Source organism: Sinohyriopsis cumingii, chromosome 11, assembly GCF_028554795.1.
Source record: "Sinohyriopsis cumingii isolate HCF-2022 chromosome 11, ASM2855479v2, whole genome shotgun sequence".
NCBI classification, from domain to species: domain Eukaryota; kingdom Metazoa; phylum Mollusca; class Bivalvia; order Unionida; family Unionidae; genus Sinohyriopsis; species Sinohyriopsis cumingii.
The window spans coordinates 98,132,619-98,147,935 of record NC_142971.1 but is presented as its reverse complement, the minus strand read 5'-3'; the positions used below and the strand labels follow the sequence as shown (position 1 = coordinate 98,147,935).

Here is a 15,317-nt window from a genome sequence, read left to right as displayed (position 1 = left end):
TCCTGGGGCATTTCACTTCAACTTCATTCAAGCAGATGGGCTCTCTGCAGCTTTCTAAATCTGTCTGGCTCAATGATATTGCAGTATCCAAAAATAGAACAGGCATGTAACCAGTCTCAGACTTCCTCTAACCTATCATGCCTCCTTTGGATATGTAAATTCATGCACAGGTCCAATAGAAATGCTTGCAAATCTACTTGTTTTCTAAAGTCAGTCACTCCTCTGGTCTATAAATACCATGAAGACTGCAGTACAATTACATAAAACAGACACAAATCTCTGTCAACACCATTATCTCTCTACTAAATCTTCCAGCATTTCATCCAAATTATATAGCATATAAATTGGAATGTTTTTTATTTAACGTACAGCAACAACAACTTTTTAAGTGAAGCTGTTCCTTTCAAAGCCAGTTCTTAAATGAGTGTGATGGCCACAGTCCTGCCATCAACATGGAAATTTCATAATCTGCAAAACATTTTGGGCAAATACAGCGTCCTGTCCCAATCATTAACTTAAATTGTTCCAAATAAGGTATATCTGAACACCTGAAAAAGCTACCATAAGTACTTGCTTATAAGACAAGTCTAACTGCAAAATAATGCACCGGCAGCTCTGGATCTGTGAAGCATATTAGGAGTAATCAGCAGAACAAACAACACAGACCTGATCTGCAGGGTCATTATGCTACAGAAGATCTGGATCTTTGTTGTTTACAGTCTGACTTATAAGTGAGTAATCTGAACCATGCACAGATTTGCAAATTAATGAGAAAAAACCCTGATTACATGGTTTTTACTATAAGAAAAGACTTGATTTGCAGGGAATTATATGGTTAACACTTTCATATACACCACACGGACCTAATCTAGAGCAGGTGTCTGTAATCTGTGCTAATGCATTAGTCCTATGATGTTAAAATCGGATGGCCCTGAATAACCCGTGTATTTATTTCCAACTATCTGATGAACTTTTTTTCAGGTAGAAATAACCAAGACAGTTTGAACCACATGAAGATGTGGTAAAAAGTCATCTTAAAAACCCAGATGATTGCACATAAATACACTAATGCTGTTTCCACTGTTTCATTATTATGCATAAACATAATACACTGAAGATAACTTCCAAAACCTACATTTCATGACTGGGCAATTTCAAAATACGCTTAATGAAAGAAAGAAAGAATGATTTCATTTGATTACTACCTGCTCAAATTTCTCTGACTTCACTTTTAATCATTTGTTAGTTACACGAGACTTAAAGTGATGCATAGTTCCCCAAAAATAAATCTGGCAATGAGGCCTGATAATTTATCTCTCAAGTCAAGGAATTTTCAGGAATTTCTTATGCAGGAGTGGAAACGCATTTAGTTAGCATGAGTCAATCACATAAGTGTGGTCTTTGCTAGCATACAAATGCTGTCCCCCTTCCATATTTTCATTTTCAGCCTGTGAATCAAACTAGAATTATGATAACAGACATTGGAAAAAGTACTTTGTTTATTTTTTACCCATGCTGAATAGTAACAGAGAGAAATGGTTTGAAATTTCAAATACTAATAACTCAATTTCCTGCCTACTTCCTGAAATGAAAAGTGTTTATCCTTCAAAATAACAACATTGAACTTGTGCTAAGCAGGATCATCTATTCTTATGAGATTACTAAAAATGAAGACATCCATTTTTGAGAATAATTTAATCTACAAGACAACTGGTATGGATGGCTGTAGTGTTAAAGAAATGATGAGGTTCTGGGCAGATTTAAGCAGCAGTTTCCCTCCTAAATTACATTCTGGGACTGGGACATGTATTTAGAAATGGATCATTTTGTATACTAAAAGATGCTGGGGGGGGGGCTATTAAAACATGTACAAGCATTATATTTAATATGGTTCTAAACTTAAGGTACAAACACAGATAATCTGCAATTAAGGAAATTATGAAAAAGACCAGTATAGTCTCCAAGTTATGCCGTACTGATGCTATAAAACACTAATTTTCAAAATAGACTTTTAATTCCTCATCAGAGATGCCTCCCACAAATTTGACTGGATAAAATGTATGACTGAGGGTTTGTGTTCAAGAAATGAATGCCACTGGTTTATATTTTAGACCAAAGCAACATCAATTTCATCTTTGGGATACACCATCTATCTGGAGTGGGGGGATGGGGAGGGGGATGGATTTATGTATTCTTTTACTAATATAATCAATATATGATTTTTTTAAAGATATTTGAGAACCATACATTTTTCTTTTTAAAAATCCCATGTTCATACCCTTGTAATGTAATGTATGTATGTATGTATGTATGTATGTATGTATGTATGTATGTATGTATGTATGTATGTACCTGTTGTAGCTAAATTTATCAAGTCACATTTGTTGCATAAATGGACAGGAGTTGGAAAGAATGGCAAAGTCATTGGTTTGCTACTAAATGAGGTTAATTGGTTTGGCTGCCTCTGGCCCACAACATTTGGAAGGACTAACTATAAGAACTGACACACTGCCACAAAAAACCCTGTACAAATAGGGCATAACTCGAAGCTATTGTGAACAGTTGCTTCATTTAACTCAAGATTTGATGAGAAGATGGCAAGATTATTTTCTTAACAATGCATCCAGAAAACTCGTAAAGGAGTAAACACCTGCTCAACTGTTCCTAATGTAAATCAAGAGTATTTGTGTTAAAGCAATTATTCTACTGGTTTTTAATAAAAGACAATATAAGGAAATGTAGCGATATCACAGCATCTGAAAGCATGTTTATCAGTCTAAGAACTGATATTCAAGAACTTAATTACATTAGACAATTTCTCCCCTTTATCTTAGTGACCTATGCTGTGCACTTCATGAAACATTAACTTTTATTTGTTACAGTAGTACAGCATACACTCAGCTGTGAACACAGTATATCAAGAGATCTGCTGGTGCACAACACAAAGATCAAGATTTAAGAGGTTGTCAGTAAAATGTCATAGATCAAGAGATCTGCTGGTGCACAACACCAAGATCAAGATTTAAGATGTTGTCAGTAAAATGTCATAGATCAAGAGATCTGCTGATGCATATGATGTAGTCAATGAAACATCCATAGATCTGCTGGCACATAGCACTAAGATCAGAATCTATGATGTCAATAAAAGATCACATATCAAGAGATCTGCTGGTGCATATAATGTAGTCAATGAAACATCCATAGATCTGCTGGCACATCGCACTAAGATCAGGATATATTATGTCAATAAAAGATCACATATCAAGAGATCTACTGGTGCATACGATGTTGTCAATAAAACATCACAGATTAAGAGATCTGCTGGTGCAGATGATGTCAATAAAAGTCATAACAGAACCAGAGATCTGCTGGAACATATGATGTTGACAATAAAACATCACAGATCAAGAGATCTGCTGGTTTAGATGATGTTGTTGTTGTTGTCGTTGTTGTAGGGTTTAACGCCATTTTTCAGCACAAGATAGGCTATACACAGCGGCCAGTATAAATGGTGGAGGAAGAACATGGGAAACCCCCAGAAAGAACCACCAATCCACGAGAAGCTACTGGCAAGCTTTCTCACATATCCACATTAGCCGAATGCAGATGATGTCAATAAAGTCATAACAGATCCAGAGATCTGCTGGAACATATGATGTTGACAATAAAACATCACAGATCAAGAGATCTGCTGATGCATATGATGTTGTCAATAAAACATCACATCTAGATACCTGCTGATGCACAGCACTTAAAGATCAGGATCACTGATGTTGTCAATAAATCACAAATAGAATTCAACATCACAGATCCAAATTTACTGGTGCATGATACATTGGTTGGTCAGGATCTGTGCTATTTTCAGTTGCATGCATTTCATACATGTCATACATCTTCATCAACATGGTACTCAAATTAGTTTTCTTTTATCCAGTTTACTAGTGTATTCCATTTTCATGGCCAGATCAGCATACCATCAGCAGCCTGTTCCCTTTCACTGCCAAATCAGCACACAAATCAGTCTAATGTAATAAAGTATGGCATTCATCCCCTGGTTTTCACATTTATTGTTTTCTTCTATGTATCAACACAATGCCAAGTGTATACCACAAAAAATAAAAGTTGAAGTACTATCAGCTCGCAGTCAAATTCCAGTTTTAAAGAGGTGCTGATTTTGAAACAAGAAATATTTGCTTCTGGCTGTTATTCATCATAGTGTTCATCCAAACATTCTTATCCATTGAAAGAAAAGGGGACTGGTTGAATCAAAATTCTTAATTCTAAGACCATTGTACATATAGGTTTAAATCTGTATCTTGGTTGCTAAAGGAGGAGCTGTATAATGCTGTATCTATAAACAAACAAGCTGACAGAAAAAGGCAAGTACAGATGTACAGAATCATAATGTACTAATAATATTCCTAGCTCTACAAAGTATTTTTAATGCCAAATCCTGACTAGTTTTAATGTTTTAAAGGATGCAGTCTGCCTCCTCAGGTGAATAGTCTTACATTCAACAACATTCACCCTCCATCAGCAGACACATTTCATATCTAACCCATCTTTATCACCAGCTCTTGTTTTCAACTATCTTTTACCACCCTATCAAAAATACAAGACCTATTAATAACCAAAACTGTAAAAGCACACTGCATGCAAGCCCTTTGGTACCAGGAAATCCATAACCTAGGATTTTCCCAAAAAGTATAATGCAAAGCTAACATTTCTTCCTCATCAAAAAAGAACAGAGCAGCCTATTCAAATTCCCTGCAATGTAGTTTATGGTTGACCTTCACTGTGTTTGTACGAGATTTCTGATAAGAAATAAAGGATTCAAATACTGCATCAACTTAGTGGTTAGCAAACCAGACTTGCAACTGAAAGATTCCAGGTTTGAATCCTACCATCAGATCAGATCAGCATTGGTTGGTTACCAGTTTCTACTCCAAGTACCTTGGTTGGTTACCAGTTTGTGTCCCTACTTCAACTGTCTTGGTTGGTTACCAGTTTATGAACGTACTCCAACTACCTTGGTTGGTTACCAGTTTGTGTCCCTACTCCAACTGCCATGGATGGTTACCATTTTGTGTCCCTACTCCAACTGCCTTGGTTGGTTACCAGTTTGTGTCCCTACTCCAAGTGCCTTGGATGGTTACCATTTTGTGTCCTACTCCAACTGCCTTGGTTGGTTACCAGTTTGTGTCCCTACTCCAACTGCCTTGGCACTAAATGACATTCACGTGTTATATTGCCATTAACAAACACAACCCAACCAAATCTAACACAGCATTGGAACATGATAGACTTTAGATTTAAAGTCACAATCAACCATCTAATGGTCTCTACCATTTACCTGAGGTAATGCAGTTAGTGAGTTTACATACAGTTTATAGTTCAGTAACACCAAGACTGATCTATCCAAAATTAGTTGATAGTTCATCTTTAAGAGGTAGGTCTAATTCTATGATGTAACATAACAAAATTGTCTCTGATGATGAAACTGGAATAATGCTACTGTGATTAGGTTTGAAATTGCCAATTGCAACTGAAGTTATATAATATAAAATTGTCCTAAGAACAAAAGAAAACAATTGTTTGATGGCTACATAATAAAAAAATCATACAAATTTTGTGTTGATTCTAAATTAATGTTTGCAGAAAACAGATGATTTTAAATCCTGTAACAAAAGCTTAAGATACAAATTTTGTATTGATTCTAAATTAATGTTTGCAGAAAACAGCTGATTTCAAATCCTGGGTAACATTGCTGAATTCAAAGGTGCGCATGAATCTGAAAATAATTGCTATCCCATATGGTACTTTTATCAGTTCTTCTCTCAGCAGTAAACCTGATACATTCAGATTCAAAATCTGCATTCATCATGGAATTAAATATAATTTCACACCTATCCAAGTAATATATGGCTTCAACTAGTCCAGGTTTCACTCAATATCTCAAACTTTCTTCCACAAATTGATATTTTTCAATATGTTTCAATTGCTTGGTTTGGATTTTAAACTTTTTCACAAAACATGAACAAATATTTAGGATTACCATACAGCCATAATAGTCTGTATTGTACTTGTATCGGTCTTGCATTATCCAGGAGGAAGAATTGAAGAGTTCCTCAAATTTTAGGAATTCCTCAACACATTTTTCAAGAATAAACACACTGTATAATTTGAAGAATAAAAATGTACTTCTTATCCCTTGTATGATATGCAACTATGGCAAAAATCCAAGTATTATCAAAATTTTAAGGCAAGATAGTGCACAAGCTCAATATGAGGAAAACTTTATGATATTTAGTTAAACTAGAACTACAATCTGTAGTTGATGTTGTTGTTGTAGGGTTAACGCCATTTTTTAGCACACGATTGGCTATACATGGCAGCCAGTATTAATGGTGGAGGAAGAACCCAGAAAACCCACGGAAAGAACCACCGACCCATGAGAAGCTACTGGCAAGCTTTCTCACATAACCACATTAGCCGAATCCGAGACTCGAACCTACGCAGACAGAGGTGAGATGGCAGTGATCTGTAATGTAAAGTGCTTTAGACCACTCGGCCACTCGGGGGCCCCCAATCTGTAGTTGAACTGAGACACAATCTGTAGTGAAACTGGGACCTTGACCTCAATCTGTCATGAAACTGGAATCTCAATCTTAAGTGAAACTAGAACTACAATTGGTAGTGAAACAGACTACAATCTGTACTGAAACAAGGACTACAATCAGTACAGAAAAAAGGACTACAATCTGTAGTGAAAGACACTACAATCTGTATAGAAATAAGGACTATAATCTGTACAGAAACAAGGACTACAATTTGTAGTGAAAGAGAGACTACAATCTGTACTGAAACAAGGACTACAATCTGTAGTGAAAGAGAGACTACAATCTGTACAGAAACAAGGACTACAATCTGTAGTTGAACGGAGACAGGAATATCAGGAATTTGCTTGCAATCTGCAGTCTCATAAATTTGCTTGCAATATGCAGTATGAGGAAATTACTTGCAATATGCAATATCAGAAATTTGCCTGCAATCTGCAGTCTAATAAATCTGCTTGCAATATGCAGTATGAATTTGATAAGTAACTACAGATTGATGCTACTATTTAGACTGGTTATATGCTGTCTTCATATGAAGCATCACCCAAACATGATTCAGATGAATTATAACTAAACTAACAATTTCCAGTCTAGAAAATAGGGTGTTGTTTATCTTATAAACATAAAGCACATATAAGCATATTAGAAACAGAAATCTCTAGACTGTGTGAATAATCTTTACTAGACTGGGACATTTCCATGAGACAGAATTTGAGGGATGTTTAGAATCAAAATGAGCATTAGAGCCCTTCATCATAAAAAGTTTTGCTGTCTGTATTAGAATAGTACTGTCAGATTTAATAAAATTAAATTCATACTGTTTTAAAACTATTGACTAGATCAGATTAAAATAGGAACTTAATTTGGTATGTCAACAGATTACTCAGCTGTCTTGCATGGGTAAAAGGCAAATAATTTTGATTTTTACAAATATTAAATGTATTTCATATATTATTGCCCAGCCTATTATTAGTTTGAAGAAAAAAAGTTGCAACAAGAAACAATTAATTTTTTCTTAGAAATAAATAATACTTTTCCTTGTCCCTTCATACATACAGCCATCAGTGATTCTATAGTCAGATAAATAATACACAAGACCCTGTGATCTTTCTGTAGGATCAGTGTCATACAAGTATGGGTGATGCTTGATTTACATCCTAGATGTGTTTCTGAAGTTATGGCATTAAACAAAAAGGTTTAAATCAAAAGTAATTTTTCCATTAGATACTTGTTCTTGAACAAATAATACCTTTTTATGCATAATTTTCAACAGTACATGGAATATGTATGAGAGCTGTGCATGAGTCACATCACATGGTGCCAGCACTGGCATGAAAACAAGCACAGTGGTGCAAATTGAATGTTATTTCTTCATTATAAATGTCATTAAAATGAAATTGTGCAAGTTAATAGTGAGTATCACCTGTATAATCAATGCCTGTGTTTTGTTTGATACCAGAAGCACTCCTCTTTGTAGTCCCAGTTTCAGTGCAGATTGTAGTCCTTGTTTCTGTACAGATTGTAGTCCTAGTCTTCATGTGCATATTGCAAGTAATTTCCTCATACTGCATATTGCAAGTAATCTCCTTATACTGCTTATTGCAAGTAATTTCTTCATACTGCATATTGCAAGTGTTATGTATATTTGATTTAATTTAATTGTTTGTCCATGTTTTAATTTTTTTAATTTCATTACGTTATTGTACTGTAATATTATTACTGGACTTGATTTTTTAAAGAATTTAGTTCAGTTCTGTTTGACCTGACTTTTTTATTTCATTGATAAGCACATAATAATAGATTGATTGATTGATTGATTGATTATTTTTTAACGGCGCATCAGCACTTTTAGGCCATAATAATAGAAACACTGTATCTAGTTTTTGACCTTGATTCAGAACCAGTGACAGTTTTGGTTAACAACTTTTATTTTAAAAATTAATTCTTTCTCAGAATAAGACATATTAAGTTAAGTCAAGGCCATACCTGGACGATGTGATAATTATCATGTAACAAACTTCCATTCCTTCTGGAGAGATGAACTCTTGACCCCCATTCTTATAACTTGTGTTGTGATAAATATTCTCAGTCGGGCTCCAAACATATGCTGTGACCAGTTTCAGTTGAAGTTTTATTTTATTGAATTTCAAGTGATTCTTTCCCCTGGAAATACATAAGTGCTCCTACAAAATTCTTGGATAAAAACATTTATTGGAAGTTATACTGAATTCAAAACTGGAATAATATTTTTTGTGATTCAACAAGAAACTGTTGACACAACAGCACTTTGCATGTTACAACAGACATCAGTGTCTTTCATTTTGGATTTCATTGGGATTCGAGCTCAGTTTCATTCAGGACTTGTTATTACTAGGATTTCTGTTTTTTAATTCTTGGATTATTTTTGGATTTGATTTGTAAAACTGCTAAGTTCTTTTTTTACCATTTTTCACTTGATATTCAAGGGAAATAAATTATTTGTAAAATTTTACAATGCTTGTTGTCTTCACTCTTTTCTGTTACTTTTTGTAAGAGCCTAGACTCTTAATACAAGTAATTTCTTCATACTGCAGATTGCAAGTAAATTCCTGATACTGCATATTGCAAGTAATTTCTTTCATACCACATATTGCCAAGCAAATTCCTGATACTGCATATTGCAAGTAAATTTCTGATACTGTATATTGCAAGTAAATTCCTGATATTTCATATTGCAAGTAATTTTTTTCATACCGCATATTGCCAAGTAAATTCCTGATACTGCACATTGCAAAGTAAATTCCTGATACTGCATATTGCAAGCAAATACTGCATATTGCAAGTAAATTCCTGATATTACATATTGCAAGTAAATTCCTGATACTGCACATTACAAGTAAATTCCTGATACTGCACATTACAAGTAAATTCCTGATAATGCACATTACAAGTAAATTCCTGATACTGGATATTGCAAGTAAATTCCTGATACTGCATATTGCAAGTAAATTCCTGATACTGCATATTGCAAGTAAATTCCTGATACCGCATATTGCGAGTAAATTCCTGATACTGCACATCGCAAGTAATTTCCTTAACTACAAGTAAAAAATACTTGGGTTTTGTTGTCATGTACATGTGTACCCTTTTTCTGTTAAACCATTATGTTCTTTTAGGATTGACAATAATAGCATGTCAGAATATAAAACAGAAATTTGTTTGTTCATTTCAAAACTGAGTGAGATAAGATTTTGTATCACAAATTTTTTTTGCATGCTATAAATTTAACAGATCTGAATATTTGACTTTATTAACTTGAAATATGATAAAACTTCATTATGTAAACATCATTTGAAAACTCTATGTCACCTGAATAACTTATTCAAGCTTACCACAAGTCTTCTCTAGTGGCAACCATTAAAACCTGAATGATTTGCTTCGGCCTACCATGAAGTCTTCCCAAGTGGCAACCATTAAAACCTGAATGACTTGTTCAAGCCTACCATGAAGTCTTCCCTAGAGGCAACCATTAAAACTTGAAACAAACAAAGCTCTAAACAAAATTTCAGTGAAAAAATTAGCTATTCTGATATTTCAATAGGACAATTCAAATCACTGTACAACTTACAAAGCAAACCCCATTCTTAATCATCCAGATGTTTATCATTCCTTCAAGAATGCATCATCTGTTCAGTGACCAAGACTCTGAGTGTGCTCAGTTTTATGATTCTAGTTAAGTAAGTCTTCCCACTATGATTAATTTCTATTGTTAAAAAAATGTGCACAGAACTTGTGAAACATGTTCTGATCACCTGGGCTACAACTGATGAAATGCGCCCTAGCAAGAATTTGATATTCTTACATTTAGAGGAATTTGCAAACCAATTTGGACAAACTGCCTTTAATGAAACTGCTTTGCATACTTTGGACACATTAAACAATTATTCATGCATTGTAAAGTATGCAAATAGCTTGCTTATCTAGAACAATGGAAATATGTATAAAATACTTTACATTTCCTGTCTTCTTCCTGTAGAGCTATGAAAACTCTGTGTGTGTGTGTGTGTGTGTGTGTGTGTGTGAATTGGATTTTTAATGTAGCTTTAACAATTTTTCAGTCATATCACTACAACATTTGCAGTGTGGCAGTTTATAGTGATGCCTAGCACTGGGGTATCATGCCGCAGACACGAAGCATGATGTCCCACCCAGTCACAGTAGTCACAGTATACTGACACCAGGCTGACCAGTCCTAACACTAACCTCTTAATGCTGAGCGCCAAGCAAGGAAGCTGTTTGTACCATTTTTGAGAGTCTTTGGTATGACTCGGCCAGGGATTGAACCCATGACCTCATGCATCCGAGGCAGATGCTCTGACTATTAGGCTGCCAGAGCGGTATATGAACAACAGAAGTATGTGCCTAAATTACTTCAAGTTTTCCATGTTCTTACTGTACAGCTTTGAACAATGGAAATTTTGGGCCCCAAGTACTTCACATTTTCCATGTTCTTACTGTAGAGCTATGAACAATGGAGATTTTGGGCCCCAAGTACTTCACATTTTCCATGTTCTTACTGTAGAGCTATGAACAATGGAAATTTTGGACCCCAAGTACTTCACATTTTCCATGTTCTTACTGTAGAGCTATGAACAATGGAGATTTTGGGCCCCAAGTACTTCACATTTTCCATGTTCTTACTGTAGAGCTATGAACAATGGAGATTTTGGGCCCCAAGTACTTCACATTTTCCATGTTCTTACTGTACACTTGGCTCTGCACCTAGCAAAATAATTAACTTTCATCTTCTTCGCTGGGTTTCAAATACTGACTGCTTTAAACCTTTACTTTTAAACAATAGCACTATGAATGACACAACCAACTTATGAAGGTTATTTAATGTACTTTCTGTAGTATACTTGGAAAACACAAGAAAAAACATGCAGACATGATTTAACAGTATTCCCAGACAAATATTTTTATGTATTATACTTGGAAAACACAAGTAAGGACATCTGCAGACATGGTTTAAAAGTCATATACTTTGAACACACATGAAGACTTGTGAAGACATTGTCTAACAGTACTCCTAGCTATGTATTATTTGTAGTACCCTAAATACACATGAAAAGACATGTGAAGACATTGTCTAACAGTACTCCTAGCTATGTATTTTTCTGCAATATACTTTGTATATGCATAAGATATGTGAAGACAGGTTATGTATTTTTCTGCACTATACTACGTATAGACACAAAAAGTCCCACAGACAAGGATCAACAGTACTCCAATGTCAATATTCACCTGTTTGTGATTTTACTGGTCTAAAGAAATGAGATATTATCCTGTATATAGGTACATCTGTAAGCAGGATTTTAAAGCTATATAGTCTACTCATTTAAAAAGTAAGAATTAAATCATGCACATGAGTGTACTTGAGTGTACTTGATGGATTCAAGACTGTGCATAGAAGGTTAATGTATAGCTGGTTATTTTAGCAAAATGTCAGTCAGAAATTAAATGCATTGGCGAAATCTATTTTTTATATCAACAATGACCTTGACAGTGGAACTAATAACATCAAAATCAATGATTCTTCTTGGTCTAAAGGGAACACATTTACCGCATTGCACTGAAATCACTTTATCTGAACTTGAAGTATCATCTGAAAAACACAAGTCCCCCTGTCCATCAAACTACCAGGACAGACAAAAGTAAACTACAATACCATGCAAATTTCATTGGTGGAGTTTGAAAGTCTTATAAAAGATTAGCAACTTCATGTAAACAAAAACATTTAAACACTGAACCTCTCCACCCCCAAAATTAAGCACTTGATCTCCCCAACTATGAATTTAATCTACCTTCCCACAAAAATGAACATCTCATCTCCCACCCATGAAATATAATCATCTCCCTGCCCCCAAAATTAAGCGTTTGATCTTTCAACAACCCATAAAATCAAGTATTTAATTTCCCAACCTGAAAAATTAGGCATTTGGTCATTAATGAACACAATGATTCTACACACCTCAAGGTCAGTTTAAACAATCCTGTAAGAATATCACATAAAGACAATCCTACCAAGCCACCTACCTACCAACTCTTCATTTTGGCTCAACACAATATATTAAAGATAAATTTGGGCATTTTTATGTAAAGATACAGCACTGCAGAGTGAAAGATATATAGAAGAGGTATGCAACAGAACATCTGCATTACAGAGTTTGCATTCCAGAAAATGTCTAGATCAAAAGTCGTAATTAACCAGTTTTTGGTGGGTGGAGTACAAATCTGTCACTGTGTGGTTTAATCATACATGCAGAATAGGACTTGTTTATGCATACCTGGTCTGGCCCACTGAGGGTAACCTAACATGAATAGACAATAAAATTGAATTTCACTTAAAGGACAACAATTTTAGCAATAATACTCGCAATACTTGTATGTTTCTTATGTGTACAGAAATAATTATTTGCCTGATCAGTTTTTGAATTGGAGAAAAGAAATTCTTGAAGCCATTTACAAAAGACTGAATATGGCAATAGGAAGTTCAATTACAAACATGTACTAAGGTCTGCTAATTCTGTGGTCTTCATACACTAATTATACACAGATCATTGAGTTTTAACATCCAGTACATTAAACTAGGAAAGTTAGCGCAATATACCTAGATTACAAGGGTATTTGAAACTGTATTTAACATCACTTCTTTTGTCTTTTAGCATTCTAAGTGAAGAGACCATTTTTTATTTTTGTTTCAAATTTGACAATTTAACTTTCTTGGCATCCTCTTTCTTCCCACTGGTGGATATTGTATGCAGCAAACAGCAATCATCTGCATTGCCCATTATGATAGATATATCTTCTACACATACAAAAAATAGAGCCAAAAACGACTCATTTGAAATTATGTCTAAATTGTTAGGAGCCTTAGAAAACAATATAATGTAGAAAGCCACTCATCACCTACCAGTTCTACATGTAAGTTTACAAATGCCCCAAATTACAGACAAATTCAAATTCTACTGCTATGTGATAGGGTTACAAGCTAAAACCATCTGACATTTAGTAGCTGTAGGTGAATTTTTTCAGTATTGAGTATAAAAAACTTTGTTTACTGAAACAAAATGGAAAAAGGAAATGGTAAACCTGAATATGAGAACTGTATGCAAGCATGCCCATGTAAATCTAAGTATTTGACAAGATACAAATACTTGCTGACAGAATATTTACTCACAAAGTTGAAGAAAAAAATGTATGAGCATCACTGAATAAGCTGTATACTACAAAATGCATCCAAGTCCCCATAATGATGTCTCGCTAAAGAAAGGCGTGTATAGTTTTTTCAAACTACATTGTTGCTTTTCCCATACACATTTTTGCATTTACAAGTTTAAAAGTGCACTGGTCTTTAGCACCTTTACAACACTATTTTAACCACCCCTTCCAAAGGAAATACAAATCAACATTTAAACCCATAAAACAAAACTTAAACTGAGCCAATAAGATATGGCACTCCTGACGATCACAATATAAAGATAAAAATATCCATAACTCTGAAAAGAAACTAAAAAAATACCACAAAAAAACAAACTGATACAAATAAAATAAATTAAATTCTACACTTTTCATCTGCTTAATACTGACAAGTAGGGGTGAAATGATTCATCAATGCACTGATACTTTTGCTGTAATGATACACATATCGATATAAAAGATGGTGAATCAATACAAAATGATACTTACTGTAAGTTATTTTAGTCTTCAGCAGTCATTAACAATTATTATTAGTTTTCCTTGTTATTCTTTAAATATAGAATTCATCTGAAATGGCATTTGCAGTCATAGGCAGTAATTTTTAACAGTAAAAATGAAAAATACTCATGAGAATACTTGCTCAGTGTCTGCAAATTAAAATGAAGTGACACGATTCATAATCTGCATTACCCCCCCATTCAATGCTAATAATCGTCTTCACCCAGCAGTATGCTCAGCATACAGGATACATTCCAAACGTGTTCCACAAGTATAATGAAGTATTTTACTCTGCATTTAATAACCACTTTATGTGAAGTTTCTACGTTGAATTTTATCGTGTCTACTTTGGTCAATTTGAAAGCTACACTACCCGTGTGTCACACGGTGAAATATGTTACATTCAAATCTCACTGGCAGTTATTGCTTGTTCCAGTCCAGGTTAAATAATAACTACCAATCAAGAATTAGTGTAGCTTATTCTCTGCATGACAAACACGAAGTACCAGCAAAAGCAACAGAGAACAAAGAAAGCACAAAAGTCACTGATATGTAGTGCTTAAACAGAGATGCTGTTAGGGTGTGCGATTGCATGAAATGAGCAAAATTTATACGTATTTGTGCACTTGGAGAACATCGATGCATGTGAAATCCCGCAAATTAGTTGAACGTCCCGCAAATGAAAATATGCTCCGCAAAGTATACAATTTTTATATCACTTGTTATTGCAGCATCTCTTTCGAGGGCAGGCAACTGTTTAAAAACATCTGGGTTCTGCAAACATGACATGAATGGTTGTCAAACTAAATTTGATTGGCACAATGTACCCTGGAAAAAGCATTATGGTGTAGTTGTTGTTGTTGTTGTTGTAGGGTTTAACGCCATTTTTCAGCACGCGATAGGCTATACATGGCGGCCAGTATTAATGGTGGAGGAAGAACCCGGGAAAACCCCGGAAAGAAC

General features: G+C 34.7%; 1 protein-coding gene across 7 annotated transcripts in view; it reads right to left on the bottom strand.

Moving 5' to 3' along the window:
• Positions 1-15,317, bottom strand: part of LOC149789084 (filamin-A-like) — a 226,899-nt gene that overhangs the window by 80,252 nt on the left and 131,330 nt on the right. For 5 of the 7 annotated variants that reach the window (XM_089975267.1, XM_089975270.1, XM_089975269.1 and 2 more), the window contains one exon: positions 12,944-12,967. The exons of the other annotated variants lie outside the window; for them this stretch is intronic. In XM_089975267.1, coding sequence (XP_089831393.1) covers positions 12,944-12,967 — 24 coding nt within the window. The remainder of the gene's footprint in view (positions 1-12,943; positions 12,968-15,317) is intronic. 7 annotated transcript variants of the gene reach the window in all.